General features: G+C 43.9%; 1 protein-coding gene across 1 annotated transcript in view; it reads right to left on the reverse strand.

Moving 5' to 3' along the window:
• Positions 1-23,803, reverse strand: part of LOC126016392 (zinc finger protein 133-like) — a gene marked incomplete at its 3' end in the record, with an annotated part of 67,001 nt that extends 43,198 nt beyond the window's left edge. Inside the window, exons 1-4 of the mRNA XM_049778965.1 lie at positions 23,725-23,803; positions 21,842-21,968; positions 13,387-13,470; positions 11,144-11,777 (exon numbers count right to left, since the gene is read on the reverse strand). Coding sequence (XP_049634922.1) covers positions 11,144-11,777; positions 13,387-13,470; positions 21,842-21,968; positions 23,725-23,757 — 878 coding nt within the window. The remainder of the gene's footprint in view (positions 1-11,143; positions 11,778-13,386; positions 13,471-21,841; positions 21,969-23,724) is intronic.
• Positions 23,804-26,624: the final 2,821 nt, after the last annotated feature.

Here is a 26,624-nt window from a genome sequence, read left to right on the forward strand (position 1 = left end):
ATCAATCAGTCCACTACTAGTCCTGATTCATCTTTCAGGGCACACAGGAGGTGAGTTACCGAGCACCACATCTCATCTAGCTGGCTCTCCTGTGCTCAGTCCTGTTTAGCTTTTATGGGACTCCGAGGAGGCACCCTGTCTTCCTTTAGCTATCCTATTGATCACTGCACTCCAGCCAGCTGCTCTTGGAGGAGTCCCCTTTCCCTGCTCTCACTGTAGTCACAATTAAAAAATCAAAGTCACTCACTACAAATGACAAATATAAAAATGATCATTGTCACTCCAGTCTAGCTTTATTGAACATATACTGTTAACCTTTGGGGGTTCTACTCTTTTTCTCTAACATTTTTTAAATTTCCATTTGGTGTGCATTAAAAGAGACATAGTCTTATAGAGAGAATATAGACCAAACCCTATATTTTAACAGAAGAGCAGAGGGTCGTCTTATATGCCAGAAAATATAGCAATTGTATTGTAGAAATTCACCTACTGAATAAGATTTGGTAGATTTTTGAGTTGTCTTGCTGTTACTTTCAATTTTGTGCTCAGAAGACCACGTGGTGCCAGAGAAAGAACTTGAAATTCCTTCCTGCAAAGTCTGCACAGTCACTGGATACCCACTCTGGTCCTTCCCAATGTAATTTTATGTATTTATTTTTGGTTTTGGGTTCACACCCGATGATGCTTTGGTTACTTCTGGGCTGTGTGCTCTGAAATCACATCTGCCAGGATTAGGGGACCATGGCAGCCTCACTAGCTACAGCTGGCTTTGTGATTGAGCATTCTTTGTGATGGCTGGGGAGTCCTGATCATTGGAATCAGAGGAGAGAGGAAGGGGAAGATATTCTCTGTCATTCTCTGTCCTATTTCCTCCCTTGTTCAAATAAATGGCTATGAATATGCACCAGGCCATGTGGGTGTGTGTCACTGAACAGGGTGCAAAACTTTTACCAGCTCAAAACTCTGTGTCAGAGACCAATATGGAATTAAACAGTGCATACCAGTCTTGTGTGGCAAGAGTACAAAACCTAAGGCATTGGCTAGCCCCAGAGCCCTAAGAAATATCACAGTTTCCTATCAGGCATACATTCCAGGAAGCTCATGACATCCTCGAAACCTCACTAACCTTGAGATGTTCCGTGCCCCTTATGTAAAGATGGTATGTAAAGATTAGCTGTAAGGAGACCTTTGTAATGTGGGCTGTTTATCCTGCTTTCTCTCCACCCCCTGTAAAAATTGTCCTTAAAAGAAGCCTGTACCAATCAATAAACAGAGCCTTGACAAGCCTCGTGTTGCTTGGCCCCCTTCTTTCTCCCCATTCTCTTTTCAGGCTGGGACCCCTCTACACCCGCGAATAACGGAGTCCTGCAGGTCAGGACAAGTGGCGCCTCAACGTGGACGTAGAGTACGGACTCCCAGTTGGACAGAACCAGACGAACCTCGAGGACCTGATCATAAGACGCCAGTCAAACCCCAACAGGGCGGCGTGGACAGGTAGGAAAATCTGCTCAAAACACCATCAGGGTGGCATGGACTACTTTGTGCACATTTACATTTCCGTCCCATCAGAATGGGTCAACATTTGTCTAAAGAAACTGAAGGCATCTCTCAGGGAAAGAAGTGTGAGGGTTTAGAGAAAGGAAATTTTCTCTCTTTGTTCATAACAAGCTGATAAAGCACCCGCCTTGCATGTGGCTGACCCAAATTCAATTCCCAGTACTCATATTGTACCCTGAGAATAGAACCAGGAGTAAACCCTGATCACCACTGGGCATGGCCAAAAAAGAAGTAACTGAAAATTTTTATCTGTTGGATATGTTTGGAAATTAAATATATTCTCTTAAAATAATCCACAGATAAAAGAAATCATGATGTGCATTTAAATTATATTGTTTGCTCATGCAAAAGATTTTATACACACCATTATTCATTGCTGCACTTAGAACAATAGCTAAGACATGAAATCAGCCTAGGTAGTCAATGACAGATGAAGAAATTATGAAGATATAGTACATCTGCAAAGAACAATGAAATCACGCAAATTGCTGTGGCCTAGTTGGAACTATAACATGTTCACATATTGAGTGGAGTCAGAAGAACAAACACGGGATGAGCTCACTCATCTGGTGTATATAGAGTAGATGGATGAGGAAATATAATGTAGTAAAAGGGGATCACTCTTGACCCCAGAACATAGAGAGGAAAAAAAGAGAAAGAAAGAAAACAAAGCAGAAAGGAAGATGAGAAAGAGAATGAATGGAACAGGGGTCAGGGCTTCGGTTATATTGAGGATGTAGGAGAGTAGTATAGCTATAAATCCAAGGCACAGACTCAACACTGAAAACGTGAGATCTAAATTGCAACCACTGAACTTTGCCTGTCAAGGTGGCAGGGGGTGATGGAGGATGGAAGCACTAGTAATAATAGGTACTGATACTGGTGGTGAGATTGGTTTTAAATATTAGATACCTAAAACTCAACTAACAATAGCTTTGTAAATCATGGTTCCTTTAAAATAAAAGATAGATAGGGGCCAGAGTACAGCAGGTGAAGCACTGGCCTTGCATGTGGTTAACCCTAGTTTGATATCCAGTATCTGATATGGTCCCCTAAGCACTACCAGGTGTGATTCCTGAGCAGAGCAAGGAGGTTTGTCTATAACATTACCTGGAAGCAATCCTCTACCACGGAAGACCCTACCACTGCTCAGACATCGTCCTGCTGAAAAGAGACTTCCCTTAACAATGAGAAGACTTAATAACGACCTGCTTACAGGACAGGGCTTCCTGCATTGCCCTTTCATGGTGAGGTGAAACGAGAAGACATTCCACATCATGACTTCAATGTAGGATATGCAGATTCCAGAATCTTTAATACAGAAACATGATACTAACAGCAGAGACTGTGTGAAAAATGTGTTGGCACTACGGACAATGTCTTGGATCGAACGATAACTTGCCTGAGACCTAGAGTTGGTCTTATGCCAGGAAACTTCAGGGGTAGGATCTCTTTGTATTTAGGCCAAGGTTATTCCTTTCCATGTCTCTCATATTTTGGTGGGCCTATGCAAACAACAATTGCCACTCTAACACCGTTTTTACTGTGCTCCTTTGACTCTAATCCTTAAAATGCACCCACTTAAAATTTGAGGTTAAATGCACCCACTTAAAATTTGAGGTTAACTTAAGCTAATATGCATGTACATGGAAATGTAAAAAATACTATGCCTCTAATGTTTAAGGAGTTACATAAGTTTTATGGCTTTATATTGCCTTGTGTGCTGTTAAGAAATATTATAATGTGCAAATCTGGGGACTTGAGGGACAAAGTAATTGTACATGGATTCTGTTTTATTTATCTTAACGTTCTTTGGCTGAAAGTTCAAAGTTAAGATATCAGCAAGGGGACTTCTTCTGAGAATTATGTTATGGCTGATTGTCCTTCCACTGTAACTTTAACTTGTCCCCTTTCTTTGCATCTTTTGTTCTCATAATTCAAAACAAAAAAATTAAAAAAAAAGAAAAAAAGAATTACTCTTGAAGGGCTCAAGGGAGAATATGGGAGGCCAGGAATCAAGCCTGGGTTGGCCACACACAAGGCATACACCCTGCCCACAAGACTATTGCTCAGCATTCTGGAAATTTTTTAGCAGACAATTTAGGTTCAGACTACAAACATAATGTTTGCCCTTCTATGAGCAATAGTTGCAAAGTCAGCTCATATCAGCCTTTGATATGTTGTTTGTAGAAGTCCAGCAAATAGATCACTCAGGTTGAATCTGAAGTAAGTGGTGGTTTATATGATAATTAAGTTCTCTGTTTCCTTTATGCTTTCTGGGCTCTCCATGTTTACATGGGGATGGGCCCTGAGACTTTTGTCGTTTTGAATTTTCCAGCCTCTCTTCTTCCAAATTTCTAGTTCCTCAGAGCCCCTTTCCCATATTACTCTTTAAAAAAAAAGGGTATTTTCACAATTTATTCTCTCCCAAAGTACAGGCTATTTTAAGAGCAAAGGACCAGAAATTTGAGAAACAAAATAATAAAGGGAACATCTTTCACCCTCCTTAGAAAAGAGAGTTTATGTTTTTCCTGGTTCTCTGATTTAGCAACTAGGTTCTTTTTTGGGGGGCAGGGGTTTGGGCCACACCCTGCAGCCCTCAGGGGATACTCCTGGCTATCTGCTCAGAAATAGCTCCTGGCAGGCACGGGGGACCATATGGGATACAGGGATTCGAACCAACCACCTTAGGTCCTGGATCGGCTGCTTGCAAGGCAAACACCGCTGTGCTATCTCTCCAGCCCCACAAGTAGGTTCTTTAAGGTGATTTACTAGATTGGTCTCTGGTGTGATTAGGAAGGCAAAAAAAAAAAAAGGGTGGGGTTAAATAAAGGAGGGAATTTCTCCATAGTCTCTGACCTAGCAGAGAAGGAACCCATGCCATGGAGCACGACATCAAAACTGTCCCAGTGGGAGGAAAAAAATAATATTACAACTGGAGAGTCCATAAATGCAAATATCTTGTGGACCTGGGAACAAGAAAACAACGTGTGACATTTATCTTTTCTTGTATTTGAATTAACACCATTAACAGACATCAGGAACACTCTAAAAAGAAAGCATGACTGGCGATTCCTCTAGAGACAACCTAAACCTTCCTGGAATAAATTTCCCAGTGCATTCTGGTCAACCACTTAGAATATTGTGTTTCTGATCACTTTGTGGGGTGTGACATGAGGTCTGGTCTATTTCTGACTGTATTCCTGACTAGTTTCTATTGTCGGTTCACAGGAAAGTATATGAAAGAGAAGATAAAAAGACCCCAGACTCCGAGGAACTGAATAATCAGAGTTAATAATAGAATAGTAAAATCTAGAGAGAATTCAAGAAGCCAGCGGCCAAAGGTCCCTTCCCCCACAAAAAAGCCCAAAGATAGATCTCACTGTGCCTACTTTATCATAGAACCATGTTTTCTTTCAAACAATATTGCTTGCTCTTATTTGCAAATATATTGCATATATTTGATAAAAATTCCTTTAGTTTTTTTAAATATTTTTTAAACAGTTTGGTTACAAGCATAATTGTGGTTGGGTTCAGTAATATCAGGTGACAACCCCCCATCACCAGTGCAACATTCCCATCACCAATGACCCAGATATTTCTCCTCCCCTCCCTGCCCCTACCTGTACTCTAGACAGGCTTTCCACTTCCCTCATATATTCTCATTGTTAGGATAGTTCGCAATGTGGTTATTTCTCTAACTAAACTCATCACTCTTTGTGGTGAGAATCATGAGGTTGGCTGTAACGTCCAGTCGTCCTCTCTTTTTTTTTTGCCACACTGGCTGTGCTCAGGGGTTACTCCTGGCTATCTGCTCAGAAATAGTTCCTGGCAGGCACAGTGGACCATATGGGACACCGGGATTTGAACCAACCACCTTAGGTCCTGGATCAGCTGCTTGCAAGGCAAACACTGCTGTGCTATCTCTCCAGCTCCCCTCCTCTCTTTTGTCTCTGAAAATTGTTGAGAAATGTCTTTCATTTTTCTTACAACCCATAGATGAGTGAGACCATTCTCCATCTTTCTCTTTCTCTCTGACTTATTTCACTCAGCATAATAGATTCCATGTACATCCATGTATAGGAAAATGTCATGACTTCATCTCTCCTGATGGCTGCATAATATTCCATTTTGTATATGTACCACATTCTTTAGCCATCTGTTGAAGGGCATCTTGGTTGTTTCCAGAGTCTTGCTTTGGTAAATAATGCTGCAATAAATATAGATGTAAGGAAGGGGTTTTTGTATTGTATTCTTATGTTCTTAGGGTATATCCCTAGGAGTGGAATAGCTGGGTCGAATGGGAGCTCAATTTCCAGATTTTGAAGGAATCTCCATATCACTTTCCATAAAGGTTGGCATTCCCACCAGCAGTGGTTAAGAGTTCCTTTCTCTCCACATCCCTGCCAGTACTGATTGTTCTCATTCTTTGTGATGTGCGCCAATCTCTGCGGTGTGAGGTGGTATCTCATCATTGTTTTGATTTGAATCTCCCTGATGATTAGTGACGAGAAGCATTTTTTCATGTGCCTTTTGGCCATTTCTATTTCTTTTTTTTTATCAAAGTGTCTTTTCATTTCTTCTCCCCATTTTTTAATGGGATTAGATGTTTTTTTCTTGTAAAGTTCTGTCAATGCCCTCTATATTTTGGATATTAGCCCCTTATCTGAAGGGTGTTGGGTGAATAGTTTCTCCCACTTGGTGGGTGACTTGTATCCTGGGCACTGTTTCTTTTGAGGTGCAGAAGCTTCTCAGTTTAATGTATTCCCATCTGTTGATCTCTGCTTCCACTTGTTTGGAAAGTGCTGTTTCTTCCTTGAAGATGCCTTTAGTCTCAATGTCATGGAGTGTTTTACCGACGTGTTGTTATACATTATGGTATCCGGTCTGATATCAAGGCCTTTAATCCATTTGGATTTTACCTTCGTACATGATGTTAACTGGGGGTCTATGTTCACTTTTTTGCAAGTGGCTAACCAGTTCTGCCAGCACCACTTGTTGAAAAGATTTTCCCTGCTCCACTTAGGATTTCTTGCTCCTTTGTCAAAAATTAGGTAATTGTATGTCTGGGGGACGATCTCTGAGAAATCAAGCCTATTCCACTGGTCCCCTGGACTAAGTGGTCAGCCCAGGGGGCCTATGGCTAGCTGTTCTGCTCAGAGCCCCCAACATACCAGTCAAACACACCCAGAAATCCTGGCATGCGGAGTGTTCTGAGCCCAGCCGTGCTTCTGTAGTTTTTGGATGCATAGGGAGGAATTTCTCACCCCCTCCCCGCAGGGCACGATTAACCAGGCATGGCCCTGAAGACCCGCCTGGTGTGGGGGGGATCTTGGTCCCCTGGATTAAGTGGTCAGCCCAGGGGGCCTATATGGCCATATTTTTTGTGAAGTCTTTCTTGGCCTTCTCAGGACATTACAGGAGAAAGAGACACATACAAAGGCAATGGGTCCACTCGGCCTCTCCCAATGGCTAATCAGACAGAAGGGGTAGATTCCCCCATCTGCCTTCACAGACAAAGGAGGTACCTTTCTGCTGCTGGGGCGCCTCTGGTAGCCAGTATTCACTCAGTCTTTCTTGGAATTTCATCTTGGGCACCACTAGGAAATAGTTTCAGCTGGGCCTTTCTTGGCCTTCTCACGAGTTTCAGAAGACAAAGAGAACACAAGAGAAAACCCTAACCCTGACCCTACCCCTACCCTTGACTCTGACCCTAACCCCTCTTACCCTAATCCTGATCCAGACCCTGACTCTAACCCCATACTCAACCCCAACCCTAACCCCTCACCCTAACCCTCTAATCCTTAATCTTCTAACCTTAACTTTGACTCTGTCCCTAACCCTAACTCCAAACTCAACTCCAACTCTAAACACTAATCCTAACCCCTAAACCTGACCCTATCCCTAACCCACCTAACTGACCTTTATTTGTGCATTTAAATTCAAGAGGTGGGAAGATTGAAAGACAAAGTATCTATCCAGGTGCAATTTTACATTCGAAAAGGTTTAGTGAAAAAAGGATGTTGGGAAATAACTGTTTTGGGTAAAACTAAGTTGGGAATAAAGACATTCCAAGAAACCATGGATTTTTTTTGTAAAATAAGTTTTAAACAAACAAATGGGTGTTCCTTTTCTCTCCCACCTACATCTGGTCCCATAATGTTGCCACTTCACTGCAGGTTGACTCATTAGATACATTAAGGGGAGTGTTGCTTGGTCAGGGAGCATTGGCAGTGGGGATGGTGATGTGGGTCTGGTGGTTGGAAGTGTTGGCAAGGATGGTGGTCACGCTGGTTGGGATGTTCACAGGAATGGTGGTGCTGGCTGGGTAGGCACCAGATGTTCATGGCCTACCTTTGGTATTCTGAAAGGCAATGTCAAGAGGCATCATCTTCCTTTGTGGAGAATTACAGGATGGCCACAAGTTCTCCGCTGACTGTCCCTTTGTCTTTCTCTTGCCCCTCCCACCACCCCACACTAAGGATGAATCTGGATATGGAACTTCTTTTCACCAAGACTAACACTGTGATGTAAGAGACCTAAAGAGTGCTGGTATAGAGCTCTTGGTTTCAGTGCTCTTAGGGTATTGAAGGCTGCTCAGGATGAGGGACCAAAGGACCGATTGCTTCTGTTGACAGCTTTCCAAGAGTCAGGCAGATAAAAATAAAGATCATTCCATTAATAGGAAAGGACAGCCAACTGCAGATTCTTGTGTTGAATGAGGGGCTGACACTAAACAGACCAGAGAATCATGAATTACATAAGGGGTCATCATTGAGGCCCTTACATCTGGGGACAGCTTGATTTATAGGAGTTGGGGAACAAACCCTAACTCTATTCCTAATCCTAGCCTTAAACGTAACCCTAATCCTTACCCTAGCTCTAACCTTAACTCTAATGCTTGTCCTAACCCTAATCATTATCCTAACCCCCTAACCTCACCCCTACCCACACCACCTTAACTCTAATCCCTAACCCTATTCCTTTTACGTCCTAACTCTAACCTTCTATCCCCCTAACCCTAATCTCACCGTAACAACTTCCTTCACAGGAACCTTCACTCTGACCCTAACTACCTTAACCCTAACAACTTAACCTCTTCTAACCCTAACTCTAGCCCTCTAATCTTAACCCATAACTATCTTTCGCCCTAACCATCTAACCTTACGCTCTCTTTTACCCTCCCCTCCCCCTAACTTAAACCCTAACCCTAACCAGGCCTTCAGGCTGTTTCCTATGACTTAATCTTAAATGTCCCAGGAATCAATTTATTAATGAATTAAGGTGACTGCTCTCAATATATGGATATCAGAAACAGATTGTTTAAAATTGGATACATCTTCTGCTCATTTTATTTCCCTGCGGCTTTAAGGGGGAAGAAAATATTACTATCAGGACTAATTATGTTTTATTTTGTAGAAAACGAAAGATTTAGACATTAGAACTCTTCCCCAGCCACCTTCCTATTATGTAGATTTTTGTTGGTTGCATTTGTTCTCTGGTTTCTATGACTTTTCATTAATCACCTTTCTTTCAAACACCAGCCTTCCAATGTGTCTTCTGGTGTGTGAGATGCAAAACCAGGTAGAAGCCTCATTTACTCTATGCAAGCATGGGATTTCCCCCATGTGTCTTCTGATGTATGAGATTTGACCTCTGATCAAAGCCTCATCCACTGCCTGTAAACATAGGGCTCCTCCTGTGTGTATCCTGTGGTTGTGATGAGATTTGACTTCGCACTGAAACCTTGCCCATTCTGTAAACATAGGGCTTCTCCCCTGTATGTATCCTCTGGTGTGTGTGTGTGATTAAACTTGATTTGAGTAAAGCCTTGCCCACAATTCCTTTAAATATGGGGCTTCTTGGTTTATGTTGTTTGGTGTTATGAAACTTGACTAACCATTGAAGCCTTGACTACACAACCTGCAAACTAGGGCCTCTCCCATGTGTGTGAACATGTATATGACCTCTGATTGAAGACTTGCCTACATTCTCTATAATAGTGGTCCTCAAACTATGGCCCGCGGGCCACATATTGTATTTATATGTTTTGTTTCTTCATTGCAAAATAAGATATATGCAGTGTGCATAAGAATTCGTTCCTGGGGCCGGGCGGTGGCGCTCGAGGTAAGGTGCCTGCTTTACCTGCGCTAGCCTAGGAGACGGACCGCGGTTCGATCCCCCGGCGTCCCATATGGTCCCCCAAGCCAGGAGCGACTTCTGAGCGCATAGCCAGGAGTAACCCCTGAGCGTCACCGGGTGTGGCCCAAAAACAAAAAAAAAAAAAAAAAAAAAAAAAAAAAAAAAAAAAGAATTCGTTCCTAAGTTTTATGGTCTGAGGGGCAGTGAACTGGCCCCGTTTAAAAAGTTTGAGGACCCCTGCTCTATAACATAGAGCTTCTCCCGTGTCCTCTGGCATGATGAAATCTGACTTCCAACCAAAACCTCGTCAACACTTCTTGCAAACATGGGGCTTCTCCCCTGTGATGAGATGACCTCTCACTGAAGCCATGCCCACACTCTCTGCAAACATTGGACTTCTCCCATGTGTGTCCTCTGGTGTCTGGTAAGAGTTGACCTCTCACTGAAGCCACGTCCACACTCTCTGCAAACATGGGGCTTCTCCCCTGTGTGTGTCCTCTGGTGTGTGAGGAGACCTGAGCTCTGAGTGAAACCTCGCCCACATTCCTTGCAAACATGGGGCTTCTCCCCTGTATGCGTCCTCTGGTGTGCAATAAGATTTGACCTCTGACAGAAGCCACGCCCACACTCCTTGCAAACATGGGGCTTCTCCCCTGTGTGTATCCTCTGGTGTCTGATGAGATGTGACCTCTCACTGAAGCCTCGCCCACACTCCTTGCAAACATGGGGCTTCTCCCCTGTGTGTGTCCTCTGGTGTGTGATGAGAGTTGACCTCTCACTGAAGCCACGCCCACACTCTCTGCAAACATGAGGCCTCTCCCCTGTGTGTGTCTTCTGGTGTCTGATGAGATGCGACCTCTCACTGAAGCCTCGTCCACACTCCTTGCAAACATGGGGCTTCTCTCCTGTGTGTGTCCTCTGGTGTCTGATGAGAGTTGACCTTTCACTGAAACCACACCCACACTCTCTGCAAACATGGGGCTTCTCCCCTGTATGTCTCCTCTGGTGTGCAATAAGATGTGACTTCAGACCAAAGCTATGCCCACATTCCTTGCAAACATGGGGCTTCTCCCCTGTATGTGTCCTTTGGTGTGTGAGGAGACCTGAGCTCTGAGTGAAGCCTCGCCCACATTCCTTGCAAACATGGGGCTTCTCCCCTGTATGTGTCCTCTGGTGTGCAATAAGATGTGACCTCTGACGGAAGCCACGCCCACACTCCTTGCAAACATGGGGCTTCTCCTCTGTGTGTGTCCTCTGGTGTCTGACGAGATGTGAGCTCTCACTGAAGCCTCGCCCACACTCCTTACAAACATGGTGCTTCTCCCCTGTGTGTGTTCTCTGGTGTGTGATAAGATGTGACCTCAGACCAAAGCCACGACCACACTCCTTGCAAACATGGGGCTTCTCTCCTGTGTGTGTCCTCTGGTGTGTGATGAGAGTTGACCTCTCACTGAAGCCACGCCCACACTCTCTGCAAACATGGGGCTTCTCCCCTGTGTGTATCCTCTGGTGTCTGATGAGATTCGACCTCACACTGAAGCCTTGCCCACATTCCCTGCAAACATGGGGTTTCTCCCTTGTTTGAGTCATTTGATGTGTGATGAGATTCAACCCATCATTGAAGCCTTGCCCAGGCCTTACATACTGGTCACTTAAAATTATTGGCAAGACTATCTCAGGAACTACTCCACCTGTGTCCTTTGGATTTTCTTTCAGGTCTATGTTAATGTCTTTGTCTATTGCCATCTGTATACTAGAGCTATCAATTTGACCACTAAATAGTTTAGAAAAGTCTGCTGAAATTCTTTCAAGCCTCCTATTTGCTGGATGTATGGAACTTTCTCGGTGCTTTGGACTTTCAAGTATGTCATTCTTTGGTTTGTCATTATATAGATCAGAATGTTGCCACCATTGGTTCTGATCACATGGAGAGAAATTCTCTGACTGAGGTTGCTTTCTTTCAGATGTTTCCAGGAGGATCCAAGAGGGATGACTTCGTTTCATGTGACGATTGAGCAAGTTCTGACTGGAGAAGATGAGAGAGCAGAAGGGACAAGGATGGATTTCTGGCTTGAGTTCTGCTGAAAGAGAAAGGTTTTGGTCAGAGTAGATGTTGACAAGGCTGTCTGAACCATAGCTCTATCTCCTGCTAAAGTCTGTTCTCCTAGTTTTCTTTATTTTGTTGATAAAGAAAGATAAAATCTTCATGCTCCTAAATAATCTGCTGGGTTCTTCTGTTTAGTTTGATTTTGTGGCCACACCTAGAGGACCTTACTGTCTCTGCTTTGGAATCACTTCTGGCAGACTTGAAAAACTGTATAGAATGTTGTACTATACCTCTGGCCCCTAAATTGTGTTTTGTCATTCAAGTTGCATTCACTAAACCTTGCAAAATTCATAAAGTATGTATCCAGAAACTTTTCTTTGTTTTTATGCCATATCTCAGAGTACTCAGGAATTACTCTGTGTTTTCACAAAGCAAGTATACCGGCTGGCTGGGGGAAGACCATATAGGATGCCAAGGATTGAACCTGGGTTGGTGCATGAAAGGTAAACACCCCTATCCACTGTGCAATTGCTTTGACCTCTCACCTGGAACTTTTGGACTTAATATGTTTATAATGACCTTTCTGGTTAGACAATAATACCCAGAGATAATAGACAGACAATAGAGAGAGAAAGCCGGCAGGACAAGTCCATGATATGAATCTTGCCACAAGAAGCATAGAACACAGAGCAGTAACTGCACTAGTAGCATAACAATGATTGTGAGAGAAACAGAATGCCAGTCTTAGACAGAAGTGGGGTATTGTGGGGAAGGGACATGGGGGACACTGGTCCCAGGAAAGTTTCACTGGTGACAGGCAGTGTACAATTTATGACTAAAGCTCAACTATGAACATTTCTGTAAACATGATGCTTAAATAAAAATTAAAAAAGAATTAGTTGAGGGTAGCGGGTTAGGAAAAAATTAGTTGAATATAGCCTGGTTAAAGCAGCAACATAGGTGGCGTGAATATATGTTGTTTTTCAGGTACTAAATAAGCTGACATAAAAAGGCAAGATGGGTTGGGTGCACAATGTTGAGCTTGGCAAAAATCTACATTAGCTTTGCGCTGTACTTGCTCATAAATGGTTTAAGATACAGACAAAAATATATATCTGAGTGGGCCAGAAAGAAAGAACAGCAGGAGGGTGTTTGCCTCAAGGCTGACCAGAGTTCAATTCCCATCAACCCCATGTCCACCAGGAGTAATTTCTGAAGCATTGGGCCAGGATTAACCCCAATTATTATCACTGAGGGAATCTCAAGATAAAAGAAAATCATTTCCTTGGGGATATCAAAAACCCCATAATGATCTAAGGGCAAAGGGTAAAGGAAAAAGACAAAAGGGCCTGAGAAGGGAACCTTGACATGGGGTTGTGCAACCACACTGAGAGCACAAACAGGGAGTGAAGGAATTGCAGGATCTGTTCTAAACATTCACAGACATGGAACCAGAAAGAGCAAAGGTAAGACAGCAAAGCTGCAGATTATTCTGGAACTCAGCATCAGGAGAATTGAAAGGGAAAAAGAAAGGTCATGTACTAATGCTCTGGGAGGCCCAAGCGCCCCATCTCACACAGGCCCATGACAATCCATATTCAAACCAAACCCTGAGCCCAGTAGGCTCTTTCCACACTCACCGGCAAACAGGCTTCGTGGCGGCCTCCCCAGGATTCCTCCTTCTAACCAGGAGATTAGCGCAGGCTTTACCCCAAAATACCCTGCTGCAGGAGGACAATCTTGGATTAGAGACAATGAAGGGGATAGCAATCCATGCATGAGTTTGGATCCCTAATGAAAATGGCCAACTTGTAGAACAAATGAAGAACAGAATCACTGTTCTCTATATGCATGTTGGTTATCACAGAGATGAGAATAGAATAAAATAAAGGAATCTAATTGAGGATGGATAATACAGCAGAACCCCTAATACTTCCCTGAGTTCCTAGGGAGTGAGCAATGAGTGAAAAGCCAGGAGTAAAAACAAGAACTGCCAAAGCCTAAACTTGTCTTAAAAAGAGGAAGCTGGAGGCTGCTGGTCCTGATCCCCCTATCATCATAAGCCATTTCAGGATTTCTGGTCTGTGTCTGAGTAGAGACAGGGACCCTCTAGTCCTTCTCATCAACCCTCCTTTTCCAAAACTACATTTGCATAAGAACATTTCAATTTATATCATATATTTCCAGGCTGACTGGACCTAGCACTTCTTTTTCCTAGAAAATATATACCTCAAAACCCAGTTGAATAAACCAATAAATTACTTTGCAATATTTTTTTTTATCATACTCAGATAACCTCACTTGTTTAGGAAAATAACCTCTAAAGCAGATTTACTTCTAGCCACTTTTTATACAATCCATTCAATCACTTTTTTAAACACCATAAAACTGCAGCATTCCAACCCATCAAATGCAAAGAACAATGGGCTATCTAAGACAGCAGCAGTTGGGATTTGGAGAGAAATCCTGGCAAATTTCCGAATCCACTATAATACCTGACTTTACAGATGAGGACCTAAAATCAACACTTAATATTTCAGCAAAAGAAACCAAGGAGTCACTAGATGGCATATATAAGATATCTATAGATGAACATTTCAACCCATTAGAAGAACTCTTTCAGATAACAGATTCCATACAAATGAAACTGAAGGAAATAAAAAAAAAACATGTTAGCAAGCCACAATACCAGATATACACAGCTGGAAAATTGTAAAAAGTTGAATACAAAATGCAAGCCAGCATTAATAAAGAAATCAAAAAAAGGACAGACAAATCACTGAAAGAAAATGTAAAGGGGGCCAGAGAGATAGCATGAAGGTAGGGCATTTGCTTTACATGTAGCAGGACAGTGGTTCGAATCCCGGCAACCTACATGGTCCTCTGAGCCTGCCAGGAGTGATTTCTGAGCATAGAGGCAGGAGTAACCTCTGAGCGCTGCTGGGTGTGACCCGAAAAACAAAAACAATAAGATACTTATTGAATAAAGACAAAAGAAATGATCTCTGAATGCTAAGAATACCAGTGGGAGGAAAAAGTGAAAGAAGAACAAACAATGAGGGAGATAACAACAGAGAAATTTCAACTCTCTGGAAAGAGACTGCTAATCAAATCAGAGGCAAGAAAAGTGCCAACAAAATAGTCCCCAACAGAAAAGTAGCAAGATATACCCAAATGGCAAAAAAAAAAAACAAACAGAGAGATGGACTCTTTAAAGCAGTAAAGGAGGAAGAATCTTAAGCATAAAGAAAATATAAAAATCAAACCAGATCTCCCATTTAAAACAACCCAGGCAAAAGTAATGGAATGACATACTGAAAATATTAATGAAAGAAACTTTCAACCTATAGTCTACTACTGAGCAAACTCTCTTTTACGTGGGAAGAAGGATTACAAACATTCTCTGGCAAAATCGCAATGTTCATGTCAACAACTGACTCTAAATAAACTACTCAAAGAACAATTACATAAACCAGCAACAACCCTACACAATATAATGGCACAAGAGCCCGTTCTGTCAATAGTTTCCTTAAATGTCAATGAACTAAACTCTCCCAGAAAAGATACAGAGTAGCAACTAAGATCAGGAAACAAAACTCGGCCACCTACTGCCTGAGGAAACACACCTCAAAGTTCAGGATATGTATGCCATGGCATACATAAAACTTTTAGGGGAGCTCAGCACACCAGATGTATCCTCAGATTTTCCTGGTGGGGAGAACTGAAATAACGCCCATGGGGTTCCTCAAAAGGCCCGCTGTGGGTGAATTTCCAAAGGGATGCTTGGCATTAAATTTTCAGTCATTATTTGGCTATCTCTCCTTTGTAAATCTCAGGCAAAATTGTGGCTTCTATCAAATAATTTGGCTCAGAAATTCCAGCACCAAAGACTACTAAGAGAACCACTTTTCTGGATATATTTAACTTTAAAAGCAAAGACCAGGGGTATAAAAGACCAAGAAGTACCGACTTTGATCAACATTATGCACAAAATGTATAGCCAGTGAAATACACACACACACACACACACACACACACACACACACACACACACACACAAACCTAGAGAAACATATAGATGGAAATGTGAAAGTAGTGGGAGATTTCAACATGCCATTATCTCTACTAGACAGATCCACTAGTTGGAACACTAGCAAAAACATAAGAGCCCTAAATGAGAAACTAGAAGTATCACTGATGAATCTATACAGGACCTTTCCTCCTCAAAAAGCTGAATACACATTCTTCTCAAGTGTATATGGAACCTTCTCTAGGAGAGACATTTCAGGACACAAATCTAACAAGCATAAACTCACAAATATAAAAATCATACCAAGAACCATATCAGACCACAGTGCGCAAGATCAAGATTGATTGTAAAAAGATATGGAGAAAATGTACCTGAAAATTAAACAACATGCTGCTCAAAAAAAGCTGGATCAGAGTAGAAATCAAGGAATAGAGATTCCTTGAGATGAATGATAATGAAGAAAAAACTGACTAAATCTATGGGACACAGTTATAGAACTAATTAGGGGAAACTCATAGCAATAGAAACCTACATGTGGAAAGTAAAAGACAAAATTAACAACCTAAAGGGACAACCTTAAATATTTGGACAACCAACAGCAAAAGAACCGAAACATAAGCAGAAAAAAAGAAACAATAAAAACCAAAGCAGAAATCAACAATAAAAGGATCAAGGAAAACAATATAAAGAATTGATGGGATCAGGAGTTGTTTTTCTTTTTTTAAATCAATAAACAAGATAGGGGCCGGGAAGGTGGCACTAGAGGTAAGGTGTCTACCTTGCAAGCGCTAGTGTAGGACGGACCACGGTTCGATCCCCCGGCATCCCATATGGTCCCCCCAAGCCAGGGGCGATTTCTGAGCGCATAGCCAGGAGTAACCCCTGAGCGTCAAACGGGTGTGGCCCAAAAAGAAAAAAGAAAAGATAGACAAGCCGCTGGCAAGCCTCACAAGGAAATAAAAGGGAAATATTCAAATAAATTGGATCAGAAACAAAAGGGGAAAGATTACAACAGAACCACAAGAAATCCAAGATATCATAAGAGTTTATTATGAACACTGTGATTTATTTAAGCTAGAGAACCTGGAAGAAATGGACAGATTTCTGGAAAAATATCTTCCAATACTGAGTGAGAAAGTAAAAAGCCTAAAAGCCTAAACAGGCCAATCACAAGTAAGGAAATTAAAACAGTAATTAAGAAACTCCCACCAGGACCAGATGGGCCTACAGGTGAATTTTATCATTCAGAGATGAGATACTACCATTGACTATCCAAAAGATGGGAATCTTCCCAAATTCCTAATATCACTAATATCACACTCATTCTCAAAGCTGACGGATAGTAACAAGAAGGAAAATTACAGATCAATTTCAATAATGAACATAGATGCAAAAATCCTTAACAAAATCTTAGCAAACCAAATCCAACAACACATCCAAAAGATTACAATCATGTCCAAGTAGGTTTTATCTCAAGAATACAAGGATGGATTAATATACACAAATAAAATCAATATTATACACCACATCAGTAAAAGGAAAGATAAAAATCATGCGATTATATCTATCATTGCAGAGAGAGTATGACAAAATCCAACACCCATTCATTAAGAAAACCCTCAACAAAACAGATGTGGAAAGGAACCTTCCTCAAGATAGTAATAGCTACCTATAAAAATGCCTCAGACAACGTTTTTCTTTTTTGTTGTTGTTTTGCTTTGTTTTGGGGTCACACCCGACAGTGCTCAGAATTACTCTTGGCTCTATGCTCAGAAATCACTCCTGGCAGGCTCGGGGGACCATATGGGATGCTGGGGTTCGAACCATTGTCCTGCTGCATGCAAGGCAAACACTCTATCTCCATGCTATCTCTCCGGCCCCCCAACATTATTCTTAATGGCAAAAAAAAATGAAAGCTTTTCCACTAGGGTCAGGCACTAGGCAAGGATGTCCTTTGCCTCCACTCTGATTCATCATAGTATTAGAAGTCCAAATAAAAGCAATCAGGCAAGAGAGGAAATCAAAGAATCTAAATCAGAAAGGAGGAAGTGAAACTATATTTGCAGATGAAAAGATGATATAACAGAAGAGTATAAAGAGCCCACACAAAAGCTTCTAGAAACAATAAACCAATACAGCAAAGTGAACAGTTACAAAGTCAATACACATAAGACAGTTACATTCCTTTATACAAATAACAACTCAGAGGAGAAAGAGTCTATTCCATTTAAAATACTGTCCAATGGTGCCGGAGTGATAGCATAGCAGAAAGGCAATTTGCCTTGTACACAACCAATCCTGGTTGAACCCGAGTTTGATACTGGGCATTCCATATGGTCTCCCGAGGCTGCCAGGAATGATTTCTGAGCGCAGAGACAGGAGTTACCCCTGAGCACCTCTGCGTGTGGCCCAAAAGCCAAAAATAAAGAAAAGTGTCTAAAACTGTAAGATGACACCCAATTATCAACCCAAAAGAAAAACAAAGGTGTTCCGCTATCATCTTCTTCCCCATAAATCTGTTTTGATATGTAGATACCACCTGGATTACCTTCCACCTTTCCCCTCCTGGTGTACTGGGAATTGGCTTAATAAAAGAAAGAAGAGTTCTGGCTTTTGGCTCTGGCAGATACCAGAGAAAGACCACAAGCAGCCACTGACTCTATTACTCTCTCCTGACTAGTTTTTTATTTCTTCATAATTACCCTGCTTCTTCAGATCAGTCTGCATGAGGGGTAGGTAGAATTACAGTGCATGGGGTGATTTCACAACACTGGACATTTTATTTTACAACTGGCCTCCAAACAGAGACCCAGGACCAAGGGACCTGAGAACACCACAATAATGGTGCCTTAACCCTCTGGTGGATAATCACTATGAAGGCCTCTTTGAATTGAATTGAGTGCAGTGCACATCACCGCAACATCGGTTGACATTGTTCCTGTTTTGAATGTGTTAGAGACCCTTTCAGGCAGAAGCAGGCAGTGACGGGGAGAGGTGAAGGCTAAGCAGCATCTCAGAGACTGAGACACTACTACCTTCCTTCTACCAGTATTTTGTTTGAGGACCTCGGCCCACCAAACATATCAAGGTCACTGATGGTGTAGAAGCCAAAGACAATCATAGAGATATAATAGAGACATAATTATAATAGGGAGACATTAATAATAGCAGGGAGATAAGTGGTTTCACCACCCAGATTCCAGCTCAGAAACCAAAGGACTTTCCATCCCAGATAACCTCACCAGCCTACTTCAGAAGATGGAGGATCCAAGCCCAGCAGAAGACCATACTGGGGAGAAACTGCTTTCAGAAAATCTATTGATCTATTTGCATCAGTCATTATATTGCTTATTTAATTGTGTATTCTATCTGTATAGATTCTAATAGCTTCTGTTTTGTTCCAGGCTCCCTGCAAATAGAAAAATTTGCATTCACCTTAGTGGTTTAGTATTAGTTTGCATAGTTCCAAAGAAATGTAAAATGTTAGACTTTTAAAAGTTCTCAGCTACCCTAGTGAATATTTCCTAATTGCTGTGATGTTTGTGTATATTTAGCAACTCATTCACAAATTATGTCTGTAAAATATTCTAATGTCTTTGCCCAAAGAAGTCTATGGAAAATGAACTTTAATACTATATTCTTTTTTATTTTTTTTGGTTTTTGGGTCAGACCCGGTGATGCTCAGGGGTTACTCCTGGCTATGTGCTCAGAAGTCGCTCCTGGCTTGGGGGACCATATGGGACACTGGGGGATCGAACCACGGTCCGTCCAAGATTAGCGCAGGCAAGGCAGGCACCTTACCTCTAGCGCCACCGCCTGGCCCCTAATACTATATTCTTATTACAGTGCTCATTATAAGAATTTTTTTTGTTTGTTTGTTTTCGTTTTTGTTTTTGGGTCACACCCAGCAGCGCTCAGGGGTTCCTCCTGGTTCCAGGCTCAGAAATCACTCCTGGCAGGCTCAGGGGACCGTACGGGATGCCAGGATTCAAACCACCGTCCTTATGGATGCAAGGCAAATGCCTTAACTCCATGCTATCTCTCTGGCCCCCTATATAAGGATGCTTTTTAGCAAAATTATTTTTAAACTATATATATCTTCAGAAATGTTCTTCGTGATTTTATTTAAGAGATGCTATAAGAAGAAACTCAAATGTTTTAGACTCCTATTGCAATGCTCAGTGTAAGAATGTTTAAGAATTTTCAAATTAAGTGTATCTGCAGAAAGGTTCTAATGTTTATGTTCAGAGAAGTCTATGAAATAAAATTTTGTGATATGCATGAGACAAAGATGTGAAAAAAGTAGATTGTTTTGAGAATATGTATGTACAATCTGACTTTTGATGCTTTTATAGCTAACTTTTACTGTGCCCATTGCAAAATACCCATTTTTGTAACTTCTGATCTAGGGTTTCTGCCTCTGACAGAGAAAAGGAGAACAAAATATAGCTATTTTAATTTTTGTTGCATTCTAAACAGAAAGGGTGGGACTGTAACATGGCACTAGCTATTGACCCAAAACAAAGGCATTCCCCCATCTTCCTCTTTCCCTAAAATCTCTCTTTTGATCTATAAAGCACTCCTGGATTACAACCTTCCCCCTTTTGGTGTATTGAGAATTGGTTTGATAAAAGCAAATGGAGTTCTGGCTTTTGGCTCTGGCAGAGACCAATAGGGAGAGGCCATTACTCTCACCTGACTAGCTTGGATTATTTCTTTGCCACTACTCTGTTTAAGACCTCTCTGATGGGAGTTAGAAATATATGGAGGGAGAAAGGGGTGATTCTCACAACTTGTGAATTTTATTTTACAATCACTTATGATTAGGGAATTCCAAATCAAGACAAGAATGAGATATCATCTTATACCAGTGAAGACAGCACACATCAAAAACTGGGAGCAATCTTTGCTGGCGGGGATGTGGTCAGAAAGGAACTTTCCTCCACTCCTGGTGGGAATGCTGCCTTTATTCTCACTGTCCTCAAAATTGAGCTGCCATATGACCAGGCAAACCCTCTTTTGGGTATGTATCCCCCAGACAGAAGTTAGGGCATGTGACATGAACAGAGTTGACAATGATTTGATCCCAACAACCATACAACTTTCACCAAGCCCCACCAGAAGGGATTTCTGGGTGCATATTTGGGCATAAGTCATTGAACTGCCTGTATAGTCCAAATACAAAAACAAACAAAAAAAGTCGAATTGCCCGTGACCCGAGAAAGGATGTATTAGGTAACACGTCTTGCATGCAAGAACATCAGATTTGAGATCAGCCCATAATGTCTTAGCAAGCACTGGGGGAGACCACAGGATCTGCTACCAAGTTGAACTTTAGAAATCATGAAAAAAATTAACTCACTAATAAATTTTGCAGTCTCATTGGGATTGAAACAATAGTAGATAGGAGAGTACATGACCATAAACAAGACAACCCAGGGGTGATCACTGGCAACAACCAAGATGATGCTAAAACGCGTCAGGAATGATCCTTGAATCAGAGTCCAGAGGCTAAGATCACACGGTTCATGAAATCACATCACTTTTGGCCATATCACTTCTGGGTCTGTGCTCAAAGAGGACACTATCAGGTTTAAGGGAGCATATGCAAATCAGGGATCAAATCCAGTTTGGCCCAGATATGGCAAACCCGCGAAACAATGTATATCGCTAGTCCCTGAAAAGACATTTACAAATATAAAGTTGGATTCATCTAAGAAATAAAGTCAGAGGTTGGGGGTCAGAACAGTAGGGAAGCGGGGTCAGAGATGCACAGCCATAGGGACAGAACCTGCTTCGATTGCCAGCATCCCATGTGGTCCCCTGAGCCTGCCAGGAGCGATTTCTGAATGTAGAGCCAGGAATAACCCCCAAGTGCTGCTGAGTGAGGACCAAAAACAAAATAAATAAACTTTAAAACAAAAAAAGAACAGTAGGAAAGAGCTTGACCTTGGGCTCAGCAGAATCATGTCCCCTGTTGAGCTCATATCCCTGGAGATCCAGGCACTCCCTGTCACCCCAGGTTGTAGCCCACAGCAACAGCCCAGGGCCAGGGCAGCTCTCACCTATTGTCTGAAGGTGCTCATAGGTATCCAGCATCACATCTCTGTAGAGCTTCCTTTGAGAGACGTCCAGGCACCTCCACTCCTCTGGGGAGAAGCTCACGGCCACATCAGGGAAGGTCACCAAGCCCTAAATACACAAAGGAGGAGGTCAGGTCCAAGGCTCAACCAGGGCCCTAGGGGGGAGATAGGATCCCTTAGGTCCTAGAGGAACTCAGGGCCTCTCCAATCTGCCCTTGCGAGCACCCAGCCTCCATATACTCTCTCCATGGGCACCCAGAGGGGAAGACTCCCAGACATCTTGCTAGAAAGCCTTATCAACCAACATGATAAACCAAGAGTATTCAAGAAGATTCTTGGAAGTGCTGCTTTGCACACATACCACCCAGGGCCAATCTGTGCATAAGATTCACTGAGCACTGGTAGATGAAACCAAGACAGAAGGAGCTGAAACAACAACTCTGGATAAGGCCCAAAATGCTAAATACACACTAGCCCCTCCTGCCGCCAGAGCCCCTCTACCCAGGATACAAGCAGCGGAAGGTAAATTCATACAGTGAGTGAAGCAAATCTGGGGATATCAGCACTCATGGTTCACACCCAAGCAAATCCCTCCTGCTGTAGGTCAAATGATCCAACTCAGGCCAGAGAGAAGAGTACAGCGGTAGGACGTTTGCCTTTATATGCAGTCAACTCCAGAAGAACCCTGGTTCAATTTCCGGCATCCCATATGGTCCCTTGAGCCTGCCAGGAGCAATTTCTGAGTGCAGAGCCAGGAGTAACCCTTGAGAGCCAGCAGGTATGTCCCCCCCCCCCCAAGAAAAGAAAATGACCCAACTCCTAGCAACTATGGCTTCCAGAAAGATCCTTTGCTCCTGTTTCCCAATTAGAACCACAAGCCATGGGACTGCAGACAAGGTGGCTTTGAAAGTGCACCTAATTTACTGAGGAAAAATGTGGCTGTAAGCAGGAGCCTGACTACATAGTCAAGGACAAAAAAGTTGAGCTGCATGTCCGGGGGCTTGAGTAACAGTGCCAGGACCAACATGAACCAACATGGGATCAATCCCAGGAACAAACTGGTGTCCTCTGTGTCGCCTGGAGCAAAGCCTCTGAGCAGAGTCAAGGAAAAGCCTAAGCATCACCAATGCGGCACAAAATTCAGGGCAAAACAGAAAAGCAGACACAGCACAGCACAAAGCACCTAAAACTAAAACCAAATGAAACCCACAGGAAAATGCAGACGCATGAAAGGTCCTTGCTGTGTTCCTTCAGGTAAGCAGAAAATTCTTTACCAGGAGCCCAGAGGTATGGACCCAGGTATCAGTCTGGCTTCTAAGAGCTGCTGAAAATTACTAAAGAAACATGTGCTGGACCAGACCATCAAGACAATTTGGTGGGCGACTGCCTCAGATGGGGCTGTTCTAGGCTGAATCCCTGATACCCCACAGGGTCCCAGCCCCAGAAGGTATGATTCCAGAGTGCAGAGCCAGAGAATTTTCTTTCAGCCGTGGTGCGGTAAACTTAAAAATTAATCAAAGAACCTTTCTCCAGGCAAGGGAGGCAGAAATCCTGGGATCAAGGTCTCCTTCACCAACATCCAGGTTTATATTACCAGGAGCTCAACCCTAGAACCTGGCATCCAATACAGTCTCAGACAGGTGACCCAAGAACAGAGTCAGGAGGAAGGTTTGAGCAACATCCGTATACCCCCCCCCAAATAAACACAAGACAGCAAACAAGAAAAAAAAAAAAAAAAAAGGAACAAACTGCAGAGACCAGGGCCCCTGAAGGAGTGGTAGCAATGACACCCATCCTAGATGTTCTTTCCTAGAACATCTCTGAGCCCCCAGGCTGTCCTTCTCAGAGCCCGCACTGCCCCTTACCTGGGGACAGGACGTCAGACGGTGAGACCCCATCTTCTGCAGCCTGGATGTCTCCGAAAGAGCAGCAGGAAGGCCACGGTCCTGGAGAAAGCCACAGCCGCGAGCAACCAAGGTGAGCACAGAGGAGCCGCTTCCAGCTGGGTCTCGCCGGATCCTAAACAGATCTGCCTCTGAACCCGGCACCCGCCCAATGCCCAAGCAGCGTGCGCCCGGCCGGCACCGTCCTCCTAATCCCCGCAGCGCCGGCTAAGCGCCGCGAGGCCACCCGCGTCCGCGCCCGGGGTTTCCAGGCGCAGTCCACGCCGACAGCTCTCGGCGGGAGGGGAGGGCGTGGCCGCAGGCAGCGGAGCCGAGGGGTCCGAGTGGTTCCGCAGAGGGCCCAGTCGGAAGGAAGACCAAGCCTGCGGGCGGGGGCGGGGGCGGGGGCGGGGGCAGCACGCGAGGGAGGGCGCGGCGCAGCAACGCCTCCTCCCGGAGCAGGCGCCGAGCCGGGCGCGAGCGCGGACTCGCAGGGGCCGGGCGCGCGCTGGGGCTTCCGGGCCCGCCCGCGGCAGTGTGCGCCTGCGCGGAGACCGGCGGGGCCCCGAGTCCGAGTCCGAGTCCGAGTCCGGGTCCGCGTCCGCCCGGCGACCCTCGACCGCTGCGGAAGCCCCGGGCGCCCGGGTCGGGGTCCGCGAAGGGAGGGGGAGGGGGAGAGACAGAGACAGAGACAGACAGGCAGAGACAGAGACACGCTCCGAGCGCCCGCAGCCTCCCTCCCTGCCTCCCTCCCTCCGGGCGCCGCCGCTCGCTCGCTCGCTCACCAGGCCGGGACCCGGGGCGCTCGAGGGGCCCCTCGACGGACGGACGGACGCACGGCGGGGAGGAAATCGTCCCTCGAGGGGCCCTCTGGCCGCCGGGACCCCGGAGCTGCCGGACTGGGCCCGACGGCGGCAGAAAGGCGCCTCCTCCTCCTCCTCCCCCTCCCTCCCTCCCGGCTCAGGAGAAAGAAAATGGCGCCGCGCGACTCGCGCTACTTCCGGCGGAGGCTTAAAGGGCCGGGTGCGTCCAGGTCCCAGCCCCGTCCTGGCCGCCGGAGCTGGGCGACGCCTGCATGTTCCCACGCCAAACAGAAGGGCCGTTTTCAAGGGAGCGTGCACACCCGCCGTTGGGGCTCGGCTAGAGCTCAGCGTGCAGCCCATCTTCATCCACGTGAAAGCCTGGGCAGTGCCCCCACGTAGTTGCCATTTAAAAGACCTCAAGAGCACACAGGGAGGGCCAATGCATGGCAGACCACCTGCCAGGCTTCGATCCCAGGCATCCCAGAGGGTCCACGAGGCAGCCAGGAGTCATTCCTGCATGCAGAGCAGGAGGAACGTCTGACACCGCCATAGGTGGCCCTGAACACAAAATGATTTTTACAAAAATCCCTCTATAGCAGATTCCTCTGAAGTGTAGGGACTTTGTTTTTCTTTTTAATTATCTTTATATACTACAGGGGTACCCATCAGGCCATGCTCATATTTATTCCGGCTGTATGCTCATGAATCACGCTTGGTAAGCAGTATTTACAGTAGCCACGATCTGATAACAACCCAATTGTCCGAGATCAAATGAGTGGATAAAGCATCTTTGGAGTACATATACGCACTGGAATACCATGTAGCTGTTAGGAAAAATGAACTCATGACATGTGTTTATACATGGGAGGATATGGAGAGTATGATGCTGAGTGAAATGAGCAGAATAGACATTGAAGAATGTCACTCACTTGTGAGATATAAAAAAATAACATAGTATAGCTAGAATATCCAGACACAATAGAGATGAAGATCAGGAGAACCAGTCATTGGTAACAAGCTTGCCACAAAATGTGGAGCGTGCAGTTAGAATACGGAAGGGACCGTTCTGCCAGTGACAATGATAACTAAAACTTAACACGCTACACAAGAACTATGTGCTAAAATGAAATGAAATGATATATATCCAGTTCCCCCTCATTAACAGGAGGGCAAACCAATGTCTACAAAAGAAAAAACGGAAGAGAGAGAAATAAAATGTCCAGAGACAAGCGAGAGGTCAGAAGGGAAACTGGGCATATCAGGGTAAGAAATGGGAACTGTTAAAGGGGGTGTACATTGTATGATTGAAAATCATGAATAAATTTTAAGCAAGGTATTTATCTGAAGTATTTAATAAAAAAAGTGTATATTAAAATGTAGATATTATTGGGACCTGAGTTCTGAACAAGGAGCGATGCCATTTTGTAAAAGCCACATGTATGATTCTTTGGGTTCTGAGCAGTGAGAGACACCATTTTTTAAGAACCACAAGCTATTCACAAGCCTGTTTCCATAGACACTGCCCCAAGCTACCTGGTATGCAGTTAACTTATCAGGGAAGGACAAAGGAGCAGTAAAAAGATACTCCTAGTCAATAGTCAATCATTGTAAGGATCATCAGAAAGCTGAAACCTCCCTATATCCTTTCCCTATATAATGTTCCTCATGATCTTAGGTGGGGCTCATCTACTTTGGGAGGTGGCCCTGGCTGGCCAGTATGAGGTGCTTGTTGGAAGATGGATTAAAGTATTAAACTTTATTTCAGGGGCCGGCTAGGTGGCGCTAGAGGTAAGGTGTCTGCCTTGCAAACGCTAAAGATCGCGACCCATCCCCCGGAGTCCCAAATGGTCTCCCTAAGCCAGGGGCAATTTCTGAGTGCATAGCCAGGAGTAACCCCTGAGCATCAAACGGGTGTGGCCTGAAAAACCAAAAAAGCAAAAAAACAAAAACAACAGCAACAACAACTTTATTTCAGTTGTGTTGTCTCATCCTTCTACTCTAGACCCAAGCAGATATATTAAAGATAGAAAACAGTAAAGGCTGGATGGAGCCAGAGTGATAGCACATCCAGTAGGCCAT

This window comes from Suncus etruscus, chromosome 8, assembly GCF_024139225.1.
Source record: "Suncus etruscus isolate mSunEtr1 chromosome 8, mSunEtr1.pri.cur, whole genome shotgun sequence".
NCBI classification, from domain to species: domain Eukaryota; kingdom Metazoa; phylum Chordata; class Mammalia; order Eulipotyphla; family Soricidae; genus Suncus; species Suncus etruscus.